This window comes from Physella acuta, unplaced genomic scaffold (genome assembly GCF_028476545.2).
Source record: "Physella acuta isolate Inbredline_101_S28 unplaced genomic scaffold, ASM2847654v3 ptg000488l, whole genome shotgun sequence".
In the NCBI taxonomy this organism is placed as follows: domain Eukaryota; kingdom Metazoa; phylum Mollusca; class Gastropoda; family Physidae; genus Physella; species Physella acuta.
In genome coordinates, this window is record NW_026732007.1 from 294606 (window position 1) to 316545 (window position 21940).

General features: G+C 33.7%; 1 protein-coding gene across 2 annotated transcripts; it reads right to left on the reverse strand.

Moving 5' to 3' along the window:
* Nucleotides 1-15396: 15396 nt before the first annotated feature.
* LOC131944321 (kelch-like protein 10) lies at nt 15397-19013 on the reverse strand. 2 transcript variants are annotated; one of them, XM_059304877.1, is made up of 3 exons: nt 18933-19013; nt 18116-18349; nt 15397-17506 (listed from the first exon to the last, which is right to left on the reverse strand). In XM_059304877.1, the coding sequence occupies exon 3, from the start codon at nt 16601-16603 to the stop codon at nt 15539-15541; it is 1065 nt and encodes a 354-aa protein (XP_059160860.1). In that variant the 5' UTR covers nt 16604-17506; nt 18116-18349; nt 18933-19013; the 3' UTR covers nt 15397-15538. The 2 variants fall into 2 exon arrangements, with proteins under 2 accessions (XP_059160860.1, XP_059160861.1); XM_059304878.1 differs by having other exon boundaries at nt 16291-17506.
* Between the last annotated feature and the right edge of the window lie 2927 nt (nt 19014-21940).

Here is a 21940-nt window from a genome sequence, read left to right on the forward strand (position 1 = left end):
GAATATTTTTGTATAATTATTTTGCCATATTACGTATTGCTCGTATTTTTTATACTTTTTTTTAAATTAATGAGAGTAATGACGTAATTCACCTTTATTAAGCAACATTAAGCAACATAAAAATTAAAAACTAACTAAAATAGATGTTCTTATTGCTGAGTAAGAGGCTCCATATGCAATTTATGTAACTGTGAGGTTTTAAAATTTTCTTTTATGTTATAGTTTTCTCTTTTTCTCGTTTTTTTTTTTCAAATTTAGTTTTTTTTTTCACAATTTAGCGTTTTTCTTAAAATGTTACTTTTCAACAAAATTGTACCAGTTAAATCACTATAACTCAAAAACTACTAAAGAAATTATTTAGCTGAAATTTTGCACACATGTTTACTAAACACTGCTTGTAAAAGTGAATTAAAAGAATTTCTATATCTTTTAAACTTCACATTTTATAAAATGCTAAGTCTACTCCCTACTTATTGGAAATTTTTTAGGTCTCATAAAAATTTGGATAAAATCCACTTTTTATTATGTTCTACTTGTTTTAGTTCATCCTTTTGTAATTGCGTATATTACACTACGTTAAAGATTTGTGTTATTCTGATAAACAGAAGCTGTGTTATTGTGATTTCAATGAGAGCTAATATTGAGCTATTTTACCCTAAAATGACACTTTTTATTACAAGCTTTTATTTAACTCACTTCCTCTGTCTGTCGCCAGTCGTCAGTCGTCAGTCTAGATCGAAACGCTGGAGTGAAAATTCGGTCACTTCTACTTGACCGATGCCATTCACATTTGACACGTGGGTCAAGACATGAAGACAATGCAATCTGAAATTAAATTTGACTTAATTGGATGTCCGATTAATTTTTAATGAATTAATTAAAATTTGGATCGAATTAGTAGGCATGTCTATCCAATCACACCAAACGCGTCATCACATTCAATAGCTGCGCCATCACATTCAATTGCTGCTCCATCACGTTCATTAGGCGCGCAATGGTTTTTAGTTATGTAACTCTATTGTAAATAAAACATGTAAAGTACTGAAAATAAAATTCATAAAAAAAGTTTTAATAACGTTTTTAAATAACTATAAAGAAAAGCGTGGGTGTCTTCCTTAACATTAGTAAAGGATCCAATAGATACTAAAGTGACCCACGCTTTTCTTTCTAGTTATTTAAATAGTAGTCTGTAATTTATTTTCTACTTTTTAGTGCATTATTACATAAAAGCTTGTTATTAATTAAAACGTTTTTTATGAATTTTTTATTATTTTCGTTGTGGTTAAAGCGTTAGTAAATTAACAACAATATATCCAAAATCTCTTCATATTAAGTGGTATAATGCTTTATTGTATGTACTACATTTCATTCATATTGTGCGTGAATGTGATAAAAAATATTTCCATGATATTGGCAGACAAAAGCAGCAAAAAAAAAAAATTCATAAAAAACGTTTTAATAACAAGCTTTTATGTACTAATGCACTAAAAAGTAGAAAATAAATTATGGACTACTATTTAAATAACTAGAAAGAAAAGAATGGGTCACTTTAGTATCTATTGGACACCTTTACTAATGTTTAGGAAGAGACCCACGCTTTTCTTTCTAGTTATTTAAATAGTAGTCTATAATTTATTTTCTACTTTTTAGTGCATTAGTACATAAAAGCTTGTTATTAAAACGTTTTTTATGAATTTTGTTTTAGATAATATTTTCACAAAACCATAACATTTTATTATTTTTTTTTGCATTGTTTTCATATGCAATGTTAGTTACAAATTCCTTATCACTCAAAAAAGTCCTAACACCTAATTTTCAATTTGGGGGTTTAACCTGCCCATTGAGTTAGGAATACATTTTTTAAAATGTATAACGTGTTATTGTTTCATCTTATTTAAACAGAACTACTTTTGATCTAAATCTTTCCGAGTAGTTGAACTAGAAAAAATATCTCTTGAAGTCTGTTTTTAAATTCGTATTTTGTTTACAATGTTTATCTGTCTGTAAGAAAAGTTTAATCAAGTTAGCAACCGATGCTTTTACTACAGCAAATTTAATTTATTTTATTTAACTTTTTATTGTTCTTTAAAAAAAAATGAATATTGAATGTTTGTTAAATCTCTTTCATTAAACTAAGCATTGTTAGATAATTAACACTAGATTGTAAAAAGGAGGCTATTCGCTGAGAAGTGGCGGGATAAATTTTCTGGACTTGTATACAAAACATGCTATTGTACATTTCTAATATAGATTAAGAGAATTGTTATATAGCCTTCGTTTCAGGGGATTTTAATTGATTTAAAGCCTTCATTTCACGAAAAATGAATTTATTTGTAGCCTTCATTACAAGTGATTTTAATTGATATGTAGCCTTCATTACAAGTGATTTTAATTGATTGATATGTAGCCTTCATTTCAACTACAGTCTTAGCTGACACACAAAATTAATAAATCTACTCTTCTTTTAACACCACATAATAAGAGAGGTAATTACATTATTTAAAATTTGTTTTTTATTTAATCACCTCCCTTACTATGAGAATTTTAATTCAGAAATCTTACAGCTAATGGGAGAGCACAGTAAGAATTTACAGCACAGTGTATGACAGTGTATGACCCAAACTGTGTTCGTTTTAACATTATATATATATATATATATATATATATATATATATATATATATATATATATATATATATATATATATATATATATATGTATATATATATATATATATATATATATATATATATATATATATATATATATTTATATATATATATATATAATTATTTATTTATATACATATAATGTAGATGAAATGTCGTGCTTTCATATTATTGAAAGTATCCTTTAGTTTCGTGCTACATTAAATGTACGCGAGTTAATCAAATTTATATTCATTGAGAAATGTGTAAAAAAAAACACATCACTATTAGATTACAACTTTGACATTAGTTGTTAATATGTGAATCACAGTGTAATGACGGCCAACACAATTAATTTGACGCGAATTTATAATCTGTGTTAACGACCAACTTCACTTGATTTGAATTTTAAAACTTTTATTTTATTTTATTTTTTTTATTTTTAGAATATCAATTGGGTCATCCATAAATGACGTCACGGTTTTTTGACGATTTTTACTTCCCCCCTCACACGTCGTCACAAAAAGCCAGACCCCCCCCCCTAAAATGACGTCACACCTCGACCTACAACCCCCCCCCCCCTCCCTCAAAATTCAGTTGATTTTTTTTTAAACATCGATATTTTTCTAACATTACTTTTTTATAATGCAAAAATGTGAGGTCGCAACATCTGAACCCCCCCCCAACATACCAACATACTTTGAAATGGTAACATTTTCAGGTGTTAATATCCGCGCCAGGGTTTTTGGAGTGTGTGTGTGGGGTCGTAGAGATTTCATATGACCCTTTATTTGTACGTTTTATTTAAAGGCCAGTGCAAGGCCTGGTCGTGCCTTCTAGTTAATTAGAAAAATCATGATAAACTATCGTCACTAAACGATTTTGATAATGTAGAAATGTATAAATACTTTAATTTCACAATTCACGTCCTAATGTGAAATTAAATTAAAGTTACATTCAACATCATTACGTTTCATTTTCCCTACATGATTGACTATTCGATTTTAGTTACAGTTCCTTAAACCCAAGTTAACCTTTCAATAGCTCCATGTACACATTTAATACATTATTCTTCAATAGCTTTATGCATACGGGATTATTAACTTCCACTGGTAAATCTATGGAGAATTTTGCATCCTTGTACACTTTAGTTATATCCATTACTCACACGCACTCTTCTGCTTCGTTTTACATTATAAGGTTGGAATATATCCGTCATCATACTGTATTTGGCATCATTGGAAAGCTGCATTTCTCGTGTATTTGATGAGCATATTTTTAATCATCTTAAAATCAAGGAATTTCTTCCAACACAATTAAGTATTACGTGTAAAGTTTATATGCAACTTATAAGCCGTTTTACTCCCATTTCAGGCTGTTGTGACATGCATTTATTTACTTGATTCGTATGTCTGTGTGTCTGTCATGAATCAAAACTGCCCAGCGAAGTTTGGATCAATTATAACTGACCGATTTGTTTCAAACTTAGCACGTAGAATCTAGCCCCGTTAGTAATCTCATTTTACATAATATCGGATGCTAAATTAATGTTAAATAATTAATAAAATGTTCCTATATAAAGTCATATTTATCGCGATATTATACCCGCATTTCTTATGGTCATGTTCCTTTCCTGTGCAATAGTGTTTGGTCATACAACTTTATTGTATAAACAAAAATTAAAGTACTGAAATATAATGCTAAAAAACGGTTTAATAACAAGTTTGAATGTAATAAAAGGAGAAATAGGCTGTTGGAATGAAGGCTTTTGAGGTTTAGAATGTTAGGGTTCAGGTTGGTGGGGTTTAGGCTTTTGGGGTTTAAGCTGTTTAGAGTGATAGCTGTTAAATTGAAGGCTGATCGGTGAAGACTGAGGTGTGGGGGGTGAGGGGGGGGGGGGGGGACAGCAGCTATGGAGACAGTGATTGCTGTAATTGCTGTTGGAGTATAATGTTGAAGATAGTGTATGAGACATATTAGGAAGGCAATGTTTAAGCTGATGACAATACAAAGTAAAAAATCAAAAAGAACATTCTAGTTTAACAGAACGTATAAATTTTTCTTTTGCGATGGAATTAGATCAATGTTGCTTATTTTCCTTAAATAGGTCATCTGTAGTAAAAAATTGAAGAAATAGTTGGTCAAACGATAAAGCTATATTATGTGTTTAGCCACAAGAAATAGTTGGTCAAACGTTAAAGTTATATTATGTATTTAGCCACAGATAATTTCAATCGTTATTTGGGGTAATGTGTTTGATTACCTACGATAGTTCTCAATGAATGACGACTTTTATTTAATGACTTGTGACAGCAGACGACGGAACAAAACAAAACACTGCCAGAACCTCACAGCAGATTACCCGAACCAAGACACAGGCGCTACCACGGGCACCATATTTTTTATCTTAAACTTCATGCCCAGCTCGACAACATTGACCTTGTCAAACAGTCCCGGCACGGACGTCAAAATATTTCCAAATGCTATAGGGTTTAATGCACTAAACAAAGTCAGCTCGTTTTTATAGCACACAGCTCCACTCAGCCACCATTCAAAAGTCCAAAGACGAACTACCGGTGTTAACTGTACTACGTTGTCAGAACCTCTTTTGACCGAGAGTAAAACTCCGCTTGAGAGTAAAAGAAACGTGTCTCCGTCTTTGTGTATTGCCACGGGGTCAGCACATTGATCACCAACATTTAGTAATAAGGTTGAGGTTAGGGAATTTTTTTTTAGATTGTAAAAGTAGACTGGTAAACCGTCAGTTCGGTCATTGAAAAAATCCTTATGATTAACCATCAAAATATCGTTTTCAAAAACACAGACGGGAATAAAGTCGATACCATAGTCTAATGTGACTGTGTTTCTCAAACCCACTCTTCTTCTTTGTTTTTAATTATAATGTTGGAAAGGATTTCCTCCAACACAATTACGTGTACATTTTATATGCACCATATAGGCTTTTTACTCCCCTTTAAGCCTGTTTTTACAAGCATTTATTTAACTTGCTCCTTCTCTCTGTCTATCTGTTTGTGGATCAAAAATGCCCAGCGAAATTTAAATAAATTGTAACTGATCGATTCGTTTCGTTATTGGCACGTAGAATCAATCCGATCTGACATAATATTTGACTGATCGGATGTTTAATTAATTTTAAATAATTACTACAATTTTCGTATAAAAAGTACTATTTACTGCCCTGTTATACCCTCATTTGTCATGGTCATGTTCATTTCCTGTGCAATAGATTTTATTCATACTAATCTGTTGTATTAAAAATGTAAAGAACTGAAATAAGATGCTTAAAACATTTAATAACAAGATTTTGTTTAATAATGAACTAAAAGGAGAAAAAAAATGTAATACACTAATATTTAAATAACTATAAAGGAAAGGTTGCGTCACTTCCTATTTATTAGTAAAAGTATCCAATAATTAGTGTAATGACCCACCCTTAATATTTTTTAAATAGTAGTTTATTATTATATTTAAGGGGATATGCTCCCTACAAAATCACCGAATTCCTGTTTTTGTCATGATGGGTTTCTTGCACTTTTGAATATTTTGTCAATTTTTGTACTACAAAAATAGTAGACGTAATAACAAAAATATGTGTGTTTAAAATACCATTTTATGACCCTATTAATTAAAAATAATCGTTTTTTCTAAATCTTACAAGCTTTCTACGAAACGTTTTATATCCGTCATCATATTGTATTTGGCATTATTGGAAAGTTGCATTATCATGTATTTGATGAGCATATTTTCAATCATCCTGAAAGCAAGGGATTTCTTTCAACACAATTAAGTATTATTTGTAAAGTTTATTTGAGCCGTTTTACTCCTTTTCAGCAAGGTTTGGCATGCATTTATTTACTTGCTTCCTATGGCTGTGTGTCTGTCATGGGTCGAAACTGCCCAGCGAAGTTTGGAGCAATTATAACTGACCGATTTGTTTCAAACTTAGCACGTAGAATCTAGCCCCGTTGGTAATCTGATCTGACATAATATCGAATGCTACATTAATGTTAAATAATTATTAAAATGTTCCTATATAAAGTCATATTTACCGCGCTATTATACCCGCATTTCTCTTGGTCATGTTCCTTTCCTGTGCAATAGAGTTTGGTCATACAACTCTATTGTATTAAAAAAAAAATTAAAGTACTGAAATAAAATGCTAAAACAAACGGTTTAATAACAAGTTTAAATGTAACATTACACTAAAAAGCAGAAAATAGGCTGTTGGAATGAAGGCTTCCGAGGTTTAGGATGTTAGGGTTTAGGTTGGTGGGGTTTAGGCTGTTGGGGTTTAAGCTGTTTAGAGTGACAGCTGTTAAATTGAAGGCTGATCGTTGAAGACTGAGTTGTGTGGGGGGGGGGGGGACAGCAGCTATGGAGACAGCGATTGCTGTAATTGCTGTTGGAGTATAATTAAGATAGTGTATGAGACATATTAGGAAGGCAATACATGGTGTTTATGTTTAAGCTGGTCACAATACAAAGTAAAAAATCAAATAAAAAGAACATTCTAGTTTAACAGAACGTATAAATTGTAAAATTATTTTTAAAAATACATATTTATGAAGGTATCTTTGTTTTAATGACTTACAGTGTATGTGTGATTATAATAAAATACACACGATAATGTTTAAATAATGATGTGTTCACTGAAAAATATGTTTTCATAGATTTTTTTTTCTTTGGCGATGGAATTAGATCAATGTCGCTTATTCTACTTAAATAGGTCATCTGTAGTCAAAAATTGAAGAAATAGCTGGTCAAACGATAAAATTATATTATGTGTTTAGCCACAAGAAATAGTTGGTCAAACGTTAAAGTTATATTATGTGTTTAGCCACAGATAATTTCAATCGTTATTTGGCAAAATGTGTTTGACGACCTACGATATTTCTCAATGAATGACGACTTTTATTTAATGACTTGTAACAGCAGACGACGAAGCAACAAAAACACTGCCAGAACCTCACAGTAGATTACCCGAACCAAGACACAGGCGCTACCACGGGCACCATATTTTTTATCTTAAACTTCATGCCCAGCTCGACAACATTGATCTTGTCAAACAGTCCCGGCACGGACGTCAAAATATTTCCAAATGCTAGGCTATAGGGTTTAATGCACTAAACAAAGTCAGCTCGTTTTTATAGCACACAGCTCCACTCAGCCACCATTCAAAAGTCCAAAGACGAACTACCGGTGTTAACTGTACTGCGTTGTCAGAACCTCTTTTGACCGAGAGTAAAACTCCGCTTGAGAGTAAAAGAAACGTGTCTCCGTCTTTGTGTATTGCCACGGGGTCAGCACATTGATCACCAACATTTAGTAATAAGGTTGAGGTTAGGGACTTTTTTTTAGATTGTAAAAGTAGACTGGTAAACCGTCAGTTCGGTCATTGAAAAAATCCTTATGATTAACCATCAAAATATCGTTTTCAAAAACACAGACGGGAATAAAGTCGATACCATAGTCTAATGTGACTGTGTTTAATAAATCTGGATCTGCTATGTGACTTCTGGTTGCAGCAGAGCGATACTTTTTGACGCAAATAATTTTGTTATTTACCCGTAATGAAGCGTTGACAAATGCGTCTTGACCGCACAACTCATACAATGTTGATACATTTTTGTTCTCGTCTAATAAGAAGACAGTATAAAGACGACATTTGTGCCTGGCAAAAGAACAATTTCTATAGTCGTCTGTGCACAAGAAGGCAAGTTTTGATCCCAGTGAGACAACAGACAAAAAGTATCTGTAGCTCCTTTTTACCTTCCCGAGCTTGATTTCACTGAACGTTCTGGAATCTAAATCGTAGAGGTGCAGACCTGAATTCAATCCAACCAACGCCAAGGCATTTTTTCTCTCGCTGCATTTTCGAAGAGGGGCCAAAATTGCGCTCTCTAAAGGATACACCCCACTCTTGTATTTTAATGCCTCCTGTACTCCGCGATAGGCATCTGGGCATTGGATTATATAGGGGTTTTTCAGTAAACTCTGTAGGTAACTTTCTGTAGCTAAAGTAAGTTTGGCACTGGACATGAGTTTGGCGAGATAACTTGCTCGATCACCTGTCTGGTTACATTTTCTGTTGTCAGCAGTGTTGTCCTTATTCTTTACATCGCCGTGCTGACCATGTTTTCTGAAGTTAATGTCAGGCTTGTCAGGAGCTGTTTCGCCAGCCTCAGCTACGGTTCCTGAGTCACAATTCTGACCAACCTTTATGACGCTACCCAACTGACCAGTACTTGTGACATCACGAGAGTAACCCTCACTGTTCTGAAATTCAACACCCTCACACGCCGCTCCCTTATCTATAGAGTCAGCTGATATACAAGCACCTGGTCTGTATTCTCCGTGAGAAACCCAGGACAAAATGGACTCCAGAACTGAGTCCTCTGTCTTGACATTCAACTCCTCACTTTCAATACAAAATAGTACTAAAGGAAAAGGAAAATTCAGAAACTCTTTCATCCTAAATACCAGCTCGTAATTTTGCTTCATGAACGTTAACGACCCTTCTTTGACGTGGATGGAATTAAAATCGATAGCTTTTAAATAAAAGTGCCATAGATTATCAATTGATAAATTATTAATCACAAATTGTTCAATTTCTTTAAGATATATTCCTATATCCAGACGATTGGCTGCATCCCAGATGTCATCAATGTTGTCAGTCGTCAGACCATGGACACGCTGGTGGATGAAATTTAACACAACAGCAAAAGTCTCACTTGTCATACCCTGTAGCTCCACCCTCCCTTCTTTTGTCTCCCTCATGTTGCTTCTAAACAAGGCGTCGAAGTAATTTGAAGCTGAACTCATGATTTCCCGTTGGCTTTTAAACTCGGTGCCGTCAACCACGATGGTGAAATCACATGATGCGGTGTCTGGCGTAGGTGTACAATCCATGTTTAGAATTTGGTGGTATCTCTGCTAACAATTTCGTACAGCACTATCTCAGTATTAAAAATGGTGTGATGATCTCTTAGCGTGCATCTGGAAATATATGTTTGTTTTAAGGTCATTATATAGTGAGGACATGCCGGTGTGGTGGGACTGTAGAACTCACGACTGCTAACCCTAAAGACTCGAGCTCGAATCCCTGGATTGAGTATGTACAACTTAGCTCTGATATAAACCTGTCGCACGTGAAGAAAAGAAAATACAGTCGGATATTTGGCTGACCACACGATCTACTCAAATGTCGAGGTCATATTTTCTGCCCCATTGACTATTATGTTCTAAAATGGAAACTTGACTATTTATTTGCGGTGTATAATATATTAATCTCAGCCTCTTTATGAATTAAGTCAAGGCTAGGATTAGGACTAGGAAAGTCATATCTGTATAACAGGTGCTTTTGATTCATTCTACGCTGAGTAGTAAAAGAATATAGTTGGAGAAGAGGTTCTCGTTGAGTTCTTAACTGGACTGATTCAAAGTCACTGTTTACAATTTACTTTTACTTTACATTTTAAATCTAGGGTTAGTGTTTACGATTGTAGGTTAATTTAGTGTTTGGGGTTACTATCAAAAGTAAGTTTAGGTATGGGTTGAAGTTATCTGTCTGTATTTCCTATTATTTACAGATAGTGACTTTTTTATTTTGTACCTAAATTTACATACTACAGATGAATTAGTGTTTATTACCTTCTTGTCAACTGCATGTAAACGTATAGTGCGATCGGCAGTAATTTAAACAGACGTGTCCCTTACATGGGACTGGTACCCAACAGAGTTGGGTAAACTCAGGGGACATTGTATGGTAAGGTGCACATCAGAGTTGGGTAAACTCAGGGGACATCGTATGGTTAGGTGCACATCAGAGCTGGGTAAACTCAGGGGACATTGTATGATTAGGTGAACATCAGAGCTGGGTAAACTCAGGGGACATTGTATGGTCAGGTGCACATCAGAGTTGGGTAAACTCAGGGGACATTGTATGGCAGGTGCACATCAGAGTTGGGTAAACTCAGGGGACATTGTATGGTCAGGTGCACCTCAGAGTTGGGTAAACTCAGGGGACATTGTATGGTCAGGTGCACATCAGAGTTGGGTAAACTCAGGGGACATTGTATGATCAAGTGCACATCAGAGCTGGGTAAACTCAGGGGACATTGTATCGTCAGGTGCACATCAGAGTTGGGTAAACTCAGGGGACATTGTATGGTCAGGTGCACATCAGAGTTGGGTAAACTCAGGGGACATTGTATGGTCAGGTGCCCATCAGAGCTGGGTAAACTCAGGTACGTCCTACAGACTTGAGTCAAATATACGAACGTATGAGTTTTGTGTTAGCTATCTAGCGCTCTTGGTGAAGGTGTAGTTTGGTGGTAGAGGTTAGATCTCAGACTTTAGTCTATGTCCACTCAGCTCAGCTTGGTACCTGAATCACGTTAGGGAAACATTTGGCTGAGTATAGTCCTGACTACATTTTCCATTTGTTTGCCAAGGTGATCTTCTTTGTCTGCCCCATATATGTCTTGGACACACTCGAATAAATATAATGATGAATCTGGCGCTCTACGACCGTATCACGCAGTCCCATCATTGCAGGTATTATTAAAAATACTTAGACAACAAAAAAAAACTGCTCACATATGTAAACAAAAAGTAAGAACAAAACTTATCTGTCATGGAACGATACAGAAAATTAATTTAAGATACAAATACGTTTTTTAAAAGCTATACATTTAGATGGTCTACCATAGAAATGAGAAATCATAAACGTGTAGTTCTGGTTTTATTATTAACTGATACATTATTCAACATTAGTATTACCTTTAGGCTTGAGAACATTAATAAATATAAAACTTTACAATTTCGAGCCAAATAATGTAAATAAATATAAGTTGTAGAAATAACATTGAAAATGTCAAATCCGTTCAATAAAAAAATAATAGCGTACGGTCATTATAACCGCCATTAAGCAGGATCCAAATTCTTGGTGCGCAAAAGCGTAGATCATGAATGTCTTAAAGATAATGTTTTATAGAAAGCTGTATACTTACATAGGAGGTGATGAGGATGGGGTGAGGGCGCTGTATTTCACCAGGTGAAGCCATTTAATTTAGGTCCACAACACATTTAGGATATTCGTTTGGGCGTAGCTTTGCCAAGATACATTGCTGACTGTAATTAAGTCATAGTTATGTGCAAGAAAAATGATTTTTATCCAGGTCATGCTAAGTAAATTCGTTTATTTAAGTTTATTTAAAACGTTGGGAATTTAAAAACACGTAGGAATAAGATTAGGGCCTACAGGTCAGTTGTACTTGTTTCCATTTCATTTTGTTTGTATAGTGCTTAACTAGAAATCTACGGTAAAATCGATGCAAAAACTGCAATAGCGACAATTTTTTTACTATTCTTTTCATTTCTGGTATTGACTCCATTTAAATCCAGGATCGAACTCACAGTTAATCTTCTGCTGTATTTGGTGTGAATCATCTTTTGCATTTGGTGTAAAGAACGACATCTAAAAAAAATATGCAATCTCGAAAATGCACAAAAAACCGCAAAAAAAAAATGCACAACTACAAACTGATTATATTAATACACTTTAATTTTGCCATATTTCTTGAAAATATGTTTTATTATGCTAAAGTTCACATATAGTTACTCTTTGTTAATTTTTCCGTTGCGCATCCATAACACACGGAAAAGCCAATTTAATTGAAATATTGTAATTTTTTCTTATTTAAGCAAGCTTTAGTACGCTGCTTTCGACTTACATTAAATGTATACGTGTATGCGTATTGATTAGATTTACATTTTTTAGATCGAGAACTAGGTAAGACACGTTTACATAACATTATGATGGAGACTTTATCGACAGCTAAGCAAGTATAATAATAATTAATTTTACCATAGTTTTGAATTGCTGATGAAAACTTGCATACAATAAAATTGTCTTTTTATAAGCTTTTACTTTTATTACAAGCTTTTATTTAACTAGATCAAAAAGCCCAAGCGAAATTTCGGACATTGCTAACACACAGATTTGTTTCAATGTTGGCACGTGGGTCAAGACATGAAGAAAATGCAATCTCACATTAAATTTGACTTAATTGGTAGCCTAAATATTTTTTAATGAACTAATTAAAATGTTGTCCAAATTAGTGGGCAGTCTTATACAACTATTCCGCACTATTATGCACGAGTCATGAAGTTCATTAGGTGCGCAATGGTTTTTAGTCATGCAACTCTATTGTAATTTTTACTTTCTCGTATATACGTAGTATAGAGAAAGTATTGTAATCGTGCAAAAAAAAAAATCGAGATTTTTACAAATCTCGACGTTTTACACCTCACTGATACGGAAAAACATAATTTTGCAATCTTGTCCGTATGTCTGTGTGTGTGTGTGTCTGTCTGTGTGTGTGTCCGTGTGTAAACACGATAACTTGAGTACCGTTACAGCTAGGTTGATGAAATTTCATATATAAGTATTTTATCAAAATCGTAGATCCGTATCAACTTTTGAGCGATTTCCGATAACCGGAAGTGGTACTTTTCCTACTTTGAATTTTTTAAAAGCCTATAACTTGAGTACTATTTCAGATAGATAAATGAAATTTCACATGTAAGTAAAAGATCTAATTCTCTACCTTCTGTTAAATTTTGAGTAATTTCCGTTGACTGGAAGTAGTAATTTACGCTACTTCCGATTTCTCAAAAAACTAATGTAAATTTTAAAAGTACTAATAATATTGCGCACTATTATGCGCTTTTTTTATTTGCGTTCACTTGGTGTGCAATTAATTTGTCTACGAGATTTTATTCTATTTTTAAAACTTTAAGTATTTAAAATGGATTAAAAATCATGTCTATAGCCCGAGTTTCCATCCCCTGTTATTTTATATAAGAAAATTCGAGAAAGTTTAGGGGAGATCACTCCCGGTTTATTTAAACTTTAAAGTGTTGAACTGTTTTTATCAAAAACGTTTTAATAACAAGCATTTATGTAATAATGCACTAAAAAGTAGCAAATAAATTATACATTACTATTTAAATAACTAAAAAGAAAAGCATGGGCGTCATCCAAAATATTAGTAAAAGTATCCAATAAATACAAAAGTGAGCCACGCTTTTCTTTATAGTTATTAAAATAGTAGTGTATAATTTTATTTACTAGTTTTAGTGCATTATTACACAAAAGCTTATTATTAAACGTTTTTATGAATTATTTTTAATTAAGCGTATATAAAGCATAGACGAAGTATTGAAAACTTGCAAAAAATCGAAAAAAATGATTATAACAAATCTGCAAAAATCAAAAACGTGTTTTCATCAAGTCTGCAAAAACCGAAAACGGGATTTTAACAAATCTGCCAAAATCAAAGTCGTCGTTTGATCAAAACTGCAAAAATCGAAATCCTAATTTTAACAAATCAGCAAAATTTGAAAAAAATATTCTCAAAAAAAGTCTTGATTTCAACAAATCTGCAAAGTCAAAATTGTGTACGAATATTCGATAGTGTTTAGGGGAGATCACTCTCACTTTATTCGTAATGTTGTAAAATATCGCCTGCTTACACCCCCTCTACATAGAGGACCACGTGGGAAGTCAATAGATGTATTTGTGTTTAAGGAAAGTCACATTAAAAATTATAATAGTAAAAATTAATTGTAGGGTTATATGCAGGGGCGGAACTACCATACCGCCAGAACCCGCAATGCGGGGGGGGGGGGGGGCAGGACGTTTAGGGGCCCAGTTCCGACAAAAAAACAATGAATTTTGTTTTCAAAAATTATATTTTTTATGCATCTTGAAAGTGGTTTTGTAAAAAAAAAAAAAAAAAAAAAAAAAAAAAAAAAAAAAACAGGTCTACCATAGCAGAGATTGTGGGCGTAGAAAAATATTTTAAAATCTACAAGAGCTATAGTTTGAAAGGTAGGTAAACATTCGCACTACTTCCATGACTTACTGCCCTTCTTTAAAATAGGGATGCCCACGAAGCTCATTTAAATAGTTTTGTACTATGTATATTAAAAAGCAATTGATTTTCTGAATTGTTACTTAAATAAGACGTACTATAAAATATTATAGCTATAAAAATCAATGTTTTCAAAATTGATATTATAAAAGCCAAAAATGAAAAAAATAAACATAACGCGAGAAACCATTCACGAAGCAAGCTAACGTCTTTATATATTTTTGACCAGCATTTTTATGAATATTTATCACCAGGGGGTGACTTTGGACTAAATTTTTTCTGGTTTGTTCTCTCAGAATGGTTATATATTGCAATGAAGTAGACTAAATTACTCAGTTAGGATATAGACTATATATAAATAAATAAACATATATATATATATATATATATATATATATATATATATATATATATAGAGAGAGAGAGAGAGAGAGAGAGAGAGAGAGAGAGAGAGAGAGAGAGAGAGAGGGCCCTAGTTTTTTCTTTGCGGGGGAGCCTTTGATTTCTAGTTCCCCCACTGGTTATATGTAAAACTAAAATCTTTGTTTAAATTGAAAATTTTGAATTTTTATTTATTTTAATAGCCGACAGCGTAAATGTGATAATTATAAAAAAAAAAAGACACAAGATAATGTGTAAATAGTGATGTATACACGTATAACGTTATAATAAAACTAGCTGGTCTTCGTTGAGATGGTATTAGATCAAGGTAGCTGATTGTACAGAAGGTTCTTCTATAGCCTGTACATCAAAGAAATAGAATTTTATAGTTATCTGATGCACTGAACTAAAGTTAATCTCACTCTTTTTTTTTTGGCATATTGTGTTTGACGACATACGTTGATTTTCCGTGACTGACGACTGTTATTCAAAACAATGGTAACAGCAGACGATGGCACATCTGAAGCACTGCCAAAACCTCATCGCTGATTACCCGAACCAAGACAAGGGCGCCATCACAGGAACCATATTTTTGGTCCAAAGCTTATCGCTAAGCTCAACGACACTGATCTTCTTAAACAGTTCTGGGACTGACGTCACCACCGTCCCATGTGGCAAATGGCTTGCTGCACAAAACAAAGTCAGCTCGTGTTTATAATAAACAGCTCCACTTAGCCACCATAGAAAATTTGTCCAAAGACGCGCTACTGTTGTGAATTTGAGTGCGTTGTCAGAACCTCTCTTGACCGAAAGTAAAGCACCGCTTGAGAGTAAAATAAAAGTTTCTTTGTCTTTGTGTATGGCTATAGCAACAAAATCTTGTCCACTAACATTTGGTATTTTGGTTGTTGTTATGGTCTTAGTTTCCAAATTGTAAATGTGGACTATTAAATCATTAGTTTGATTGGTTAAAAAATCCTCTAAACTAATCATCAAAATATCGTTTTCAAAAGCGTAGGCGGACAAAAAACCCATATAGGAGTTTAATACGTATATTTCCAGTGAATCTGGATGCAGTAGTCGACTTCTGTTTGTAGCAAAACCATTGTTAGTTTTGACGCAAATAAACTTGTTATTTACACGAAATAAATTACACAGCGAGTTCTGTTCGCCGCACAATTCATATAATATTGAAAAATTGTTATTCTCGTTCATCAAAAGGACAGTTGCGAGGCGGCATTTATGATTGGCGAAAGTACATTTTCTTAAGTACCTTTCGCATATGAAGCAAAGTTTCGACCCCAGCGATACTACAGAGACAACCTTTCTGTAGCTTCCTTTGAAATTCTCAAGCTTGAGTTTACAGAAATTCCTGTTCTCTAAATCGTAGAGGTGCAGACATGAATCTTCTCCAACAAACGCCAAGGCATTTCTCTTTCCGCTGTTAGTTCGAAGAGGTGTCAATGTGGCGCTCTCTAAAGGATACACCCCACACTTGTATTTTAGGGCTTCCTGTACTCCGTGATAGGTATCTGGACATTGGATTATATACGGGTTTGTGAGTAAACTCCGTAGGTAACTTTCTGTGGCTAAAGTAAGTTTGGCACTAGACATGAGTTTGGCGAGATAACTTGCTCGATCGCCTATCCGGCTACATTTTGTGACGTCACCAGTTTGTTATTCGTTTTTGACGTCATCGTGCTGACCTTGTTTTCTGCCAGGCTTGTCAGTTGCTGTTTCGCCATCCTCATTTACAGTTCCTGAGTCACAAATCTGACCAACAGAAGTAGTGACTTCACGAGAGTGACCCTCACTGTTCTGGAGTCCATCATCCTTACACGCGATTTTCTTTTCGCTGCAATCACGCGTCATACAAGCACCTTGTTTGTAATTATTTCCGTCTGAAACCCAGGTTAAAATTGACTCCAGAACTGAGTCCTCTGTTTTGATATTCAACTCGTCACCTTCAATACAAGATAACACTGAAGAAAAAGGCAAATTCAGAAACTCTTTCATTCTAAAAACGTGCTCGTAGTTTTTCATCATGAACATTAGCGAACCGTCTTTGACATTGTTAGAATTGTAATCGACTGCTTTTAAATAAAAGTGCCATAGGTTATCAATGGATAAATTTTCAATCACAAAATGTTCTATTTCTTTAAGATATATTGCTATATCCAGACGATTGGCTGCATCCCAGATGTCATCAATGTTATCAGCCGTCAAACCATGGACACGCTGGTGGATGAAATTTAACACAACAGTGAAAGTCTCACTTGTCATACCCTGTAGCTCCACCCTCCCTTCTTTTGTCTCCCTCATGTTGCTTCTAAACAAGGCGTCGAAGTAATTTAATGTTGAACTTAGGATTTCCCGGTGGCTTTTAAATTCAGTGCCGTCAACCACGATGGTGAAATCACATGACGCGTCGTTCGATGTTGGAGTACCAGCCATTTTTAAGTTTGTTGATGTTGATCTCAGTTTTTAAAAGTGGCGCGATGATCTCTTAGTGTACATCTGAAAATATATGTTTGTTAAGGTTAAGATTTAGTGAAAGCCTGTCGGTGTGGTGGGATGGTGGAAGTCATGACAGCTAACTCTAAAGACTCGAGCTCGAATCCCTGGATAGAGTCAGTACGATGGCCCTGAGTCCACCCTGCTCAGTTAGAAACCTGACTCACGTAAAGAAAAGATGATCGGACATAGCGCTGGATACACTAACTACTCAAAATGTTACATCATCCGCGCAATAGAATGCCAACTTCTAAACAGTATCTTAACTACTTCTTTGTGATTGAATAAATTTACCAATCTTAGTGTAATTGTGAATAATATCAACGCTAGGATTAGGCACAGGAGAGTCATATTGTTTCATGGGTACTTTTTATTCACTCTATGCTGAGTAATGACAGAATATAAGTATCGTTGGAGATTAGCTTCTCATATTGTTTTTATGTACTACTTAAATATAACTGTTACTATTATATTTTAATTTTACTTTTCGGATTAGCGTTAGAGAATGATTAAATTAGTCTTTAAGGTTACCTTCAAGGGTAAGTTTAGTAATGGGTTGACTTTATCTGTCTGTATTATGTATTACTTACAAGTAGTAATTTCATTTCGTACCTGATGTTTCATACGGCTGATGAAGTACTGTTCATCTTTTCTTTACAACGGCAGATGAAGGTAAAGTACTTATGCACAACAGTCCATTCCGTTGGGTGAACTCAGGAAACATTCTATGTTTAGGTGGTGATCAGAGCTGGGTCAACTCCTACAAAGGCTTACATCTTAACTTGATAATTTCGGGTACCCTCGTGGATGTGGCTTGGTCTGATGGTAGAACTTATGACGTGTAACCTGAAAGTTAGAAAAACAAATGCGTCTAGGCATAGTGAACACACGGACACTGCTTTAGATGTCAAGTGCTCTATGCAACATACAAGACGAACAACTAAAACGGGTTACAAAACAAAAATAATTTTAATGAAACATCGGCTTGTTAAAACTAAAAGAGATTAATACTATATACATTATCTACACAACACAGACTATTCTAAATACAAATACTTACGCTAGAACGAGTTGAACACAAGCTAAGATACAGTGGCTATCTAACAGTACAGAAATAACCCATACTGGCCTTCTAGGAGAACTGGACTAAACTGGGATAATCACACATATTCTCACACACCTTACAGAAAACAGGTACAAAACGGAATTACACAACTTACAGTACAGTTAAAAACTATATACACTATCAATAAAGACAGACTATTCTAAATATAAATACATAAACAAACAAAAATTCTGAAAAGACGTTCCAGATATAATTAAGTGGAAAGAAAGCTATAAACCTATATTGTCCATTACATGGTTGAGAAATCATAAAGCTGCAGGGCTAGGTTTTATTATTATCTGATAAATTAAACATAAATGTTACCTTTAGATTTTAGAAGATTTTAAGTGTAAAAATTTTAGAGCAATATAATGTAAATAAATAATAGTTGAAGTTGCCTTAAAAATGTGCAATCCGTTCATTTAAAAATAAAATGTTTGCGTTGTCTTTCGATTAAGCTGACATATTTAGAAACCAAATTCTTGGTGCGAAAAAGCGTAGATCTTAAATAACTTAATGTTTTTATTTTTTTAATAGGAATCTGTAGACTTACATATGAGGGGGGGGAGGCTTGGTTTTTCACCAGGTGAAGCCATTTAATGGACGCGGGCGAGAAAGTATTCGAGAGGTCATTAAATAATTTTAAAAGCATGCAAGACGTAGTTACAATAAATATGGTTATAAAATCCTGTCTGTCTGTTTTGTTTTTGGACTTTACTAAGGATTAGATGTATTGGATGTTTTTAATATTTTCGGTAACTATATAAACATTTTAAAAAAGCAAAAATTTGGTTTTTACGTGAAATGGCGACATAAACAATGGCATCCTGCTATTCGATAGGCTGCCAAATTGTTTATTTTACGCATTGTAAGCGAAAAAAATAGGAAAAGTAGGTCATGTGGTTTGAATTTGCAATGTTATTTAAAAATTATATCTAATTTTTTTTGTAAACAAATAGTTATCGATCACGGAGTTCCTGTATAGCCAATCAATATTTGTCATACAAGAGTGAAACATCCGGTTAAATTTACGCTTAATGAAAATAAATAGAAATATAGTCTTAAACTCAACACATTTTTTTCAAGTTCTCTTGAGTTTCAACTAAAAATGAAAAATTTCTGAATTAATTTTAGGCTTACGTTTTTATTTATTATTTTTATGGTTGCTTTGTTTGCTAAATCTAAAAAAGCACGTTTTTATTCCATGTCAACAACACGATGGAAGGATTCTCGTCAAATCGCTCGCCTCCATTAAGGTCCTCAACACATTAAGGAAATTCGTTTCACTTCGCTTTGCCAATAGACATCGTTGTCTGATTTTTAGGTAATAGTTATGTGCAAGAAATTTATTTTTATTAAACCCTTTCAAGATAAACAAAATCTTTCATTGATGTTTACATAAAAAGTTAAGGATTTAAGATTATGTACAAATAGCCTTAGGGCATTGGGATCAGTTGTAATAGTTTCTATTTAGTTTAAAGTGCTGAGCTAGAGAATTACTTTTAAATGTAGAAAACTACTACAATACCGACACAGATAGAGTTGTAGTAGTATTGTTTCCATTTCTGGTATTAAATCTGCTTAAATCCTGGGACACATCCACAGCTAATCTTATGCTGTATTTAGTGTGAATCGTCTTTTCTATCAGATGTCAAAGATGATACATTAGAAAATGCGCAATTTGAAAACTATTCAATGGAAAATACGCAAATACTAACTAATTATACTAATACACTTTAATTTTGACATATTTCGTGCTAATATGTTTTTATTATGCTACAGTATACATGTGGTGACTGTTTTTTTAAATGTAAAATTTAAGAAAACCAAAATGTCCTTGCAACTTTTTGTGCGCATTTTCTGTTGCGCATTTTTCCATTTTGCATCAATCGTCTCACTGTCCAGGACACAATGGAGATATAATGTAGTAGAAATATTTTGCTTCTATATTATTGTTTGTATCCTTTAGTTCCATGTTACGTCAAATGTATGCGTGTTCATCAGATATATATTTGTTAAGAAATTTGTAGAAAAAAATACAAATCAAAATACATCTTTGTCATAAGGTGTTGATTTGAGAATTGCAGTTTAATGACGGCAAACACAATTAATTTGACGCGATTTTATAATCTGTATAAATGACCAACTCAACTTAATATGCATTTTAAAACTTTTATATTAGTTTCTTTTCTTTTAGAACAGGGATCTCCAAACTACGGCCCGCGGGCCGGATGCGGCCCGTGAAGTCCTCTCATCCGGCCCGCGGAGATGTTTTTGTCCAACAAAAAATCGTTTGCCTGTGATTTCTGAGGAACTTTGCCCAGAAAAATCAAAGACATGCTTGTAAGAAACTGGCCCCTGAACTGAAATTTGATAGCTAATGCGGCCCTCGGACTGAAAAGTTTGGAGACCCGTTTTAGAATATCAATACGGTAACGCTTTAGACTCTTTCTATATTATTTTTATATCCTCATACATATAGTTCGCATTGCAATTAAACAGATAAAAGTTCTAAATAAACAAGTGATAAGTTATATACCAACATACTTTAATTAATATTTTGATATTTTAATGTTAATATTTGTGCCAGGGTTTGTGGAGTGTGTGTGGGGTCGTAGAGATTTCATATTAACTTTATTTGTAAGTTTTATTTAAAGGCCAGTGCAGGGCCTGGTCGTATCGATTAGTTAATTAGAAAAAAAAATCATATTTAACTTTCGTCACTAAACGAATTTGATAATGTAGAAATGTAGAAATACTTTAATTTCACAATTTACGTCATAATGTGAAATTAAATTAAAGTTACATTTAACATTATTAAGTTGCATTTTCCCTACAAGATTGACAATTCGATTTTAGTTATAGTTCCTTAAACGCAAGTTAAACCTTTCAATAGCTCCATGTACCCATATAATACACTATTCTTCAATAGCTTTATGCATACGGGATTATTAACTTCCACTGGTAAATCTATGGAGAATTTTGCATCCTTGTACACTTTAGTTATATCCATTACTCACACGCACTCTTCTGCTTCGTTTTACATTATAAGGTTGGAATATATCCGTCATCATACTGTATTTGGCATCATTGGAAAGCTGCATTTCTCGTGTATTTGATGAGCATATTTTTAATCATCTTAAAATCAAGGAATTTCTTCCAACACAATTAAGTATTACGTGTAAAGTTTATATGCAACTTATAAGCCGTTTTACTCCCATTTCAGGCTGTTGTGACATGCATTTATTTACTTGATTCGTATGTCTGTGTGTCTGTCATGAATCAAAACTGCCCAGCGAAGTTTGGATCAATTATAACTGACCGATTTGTTT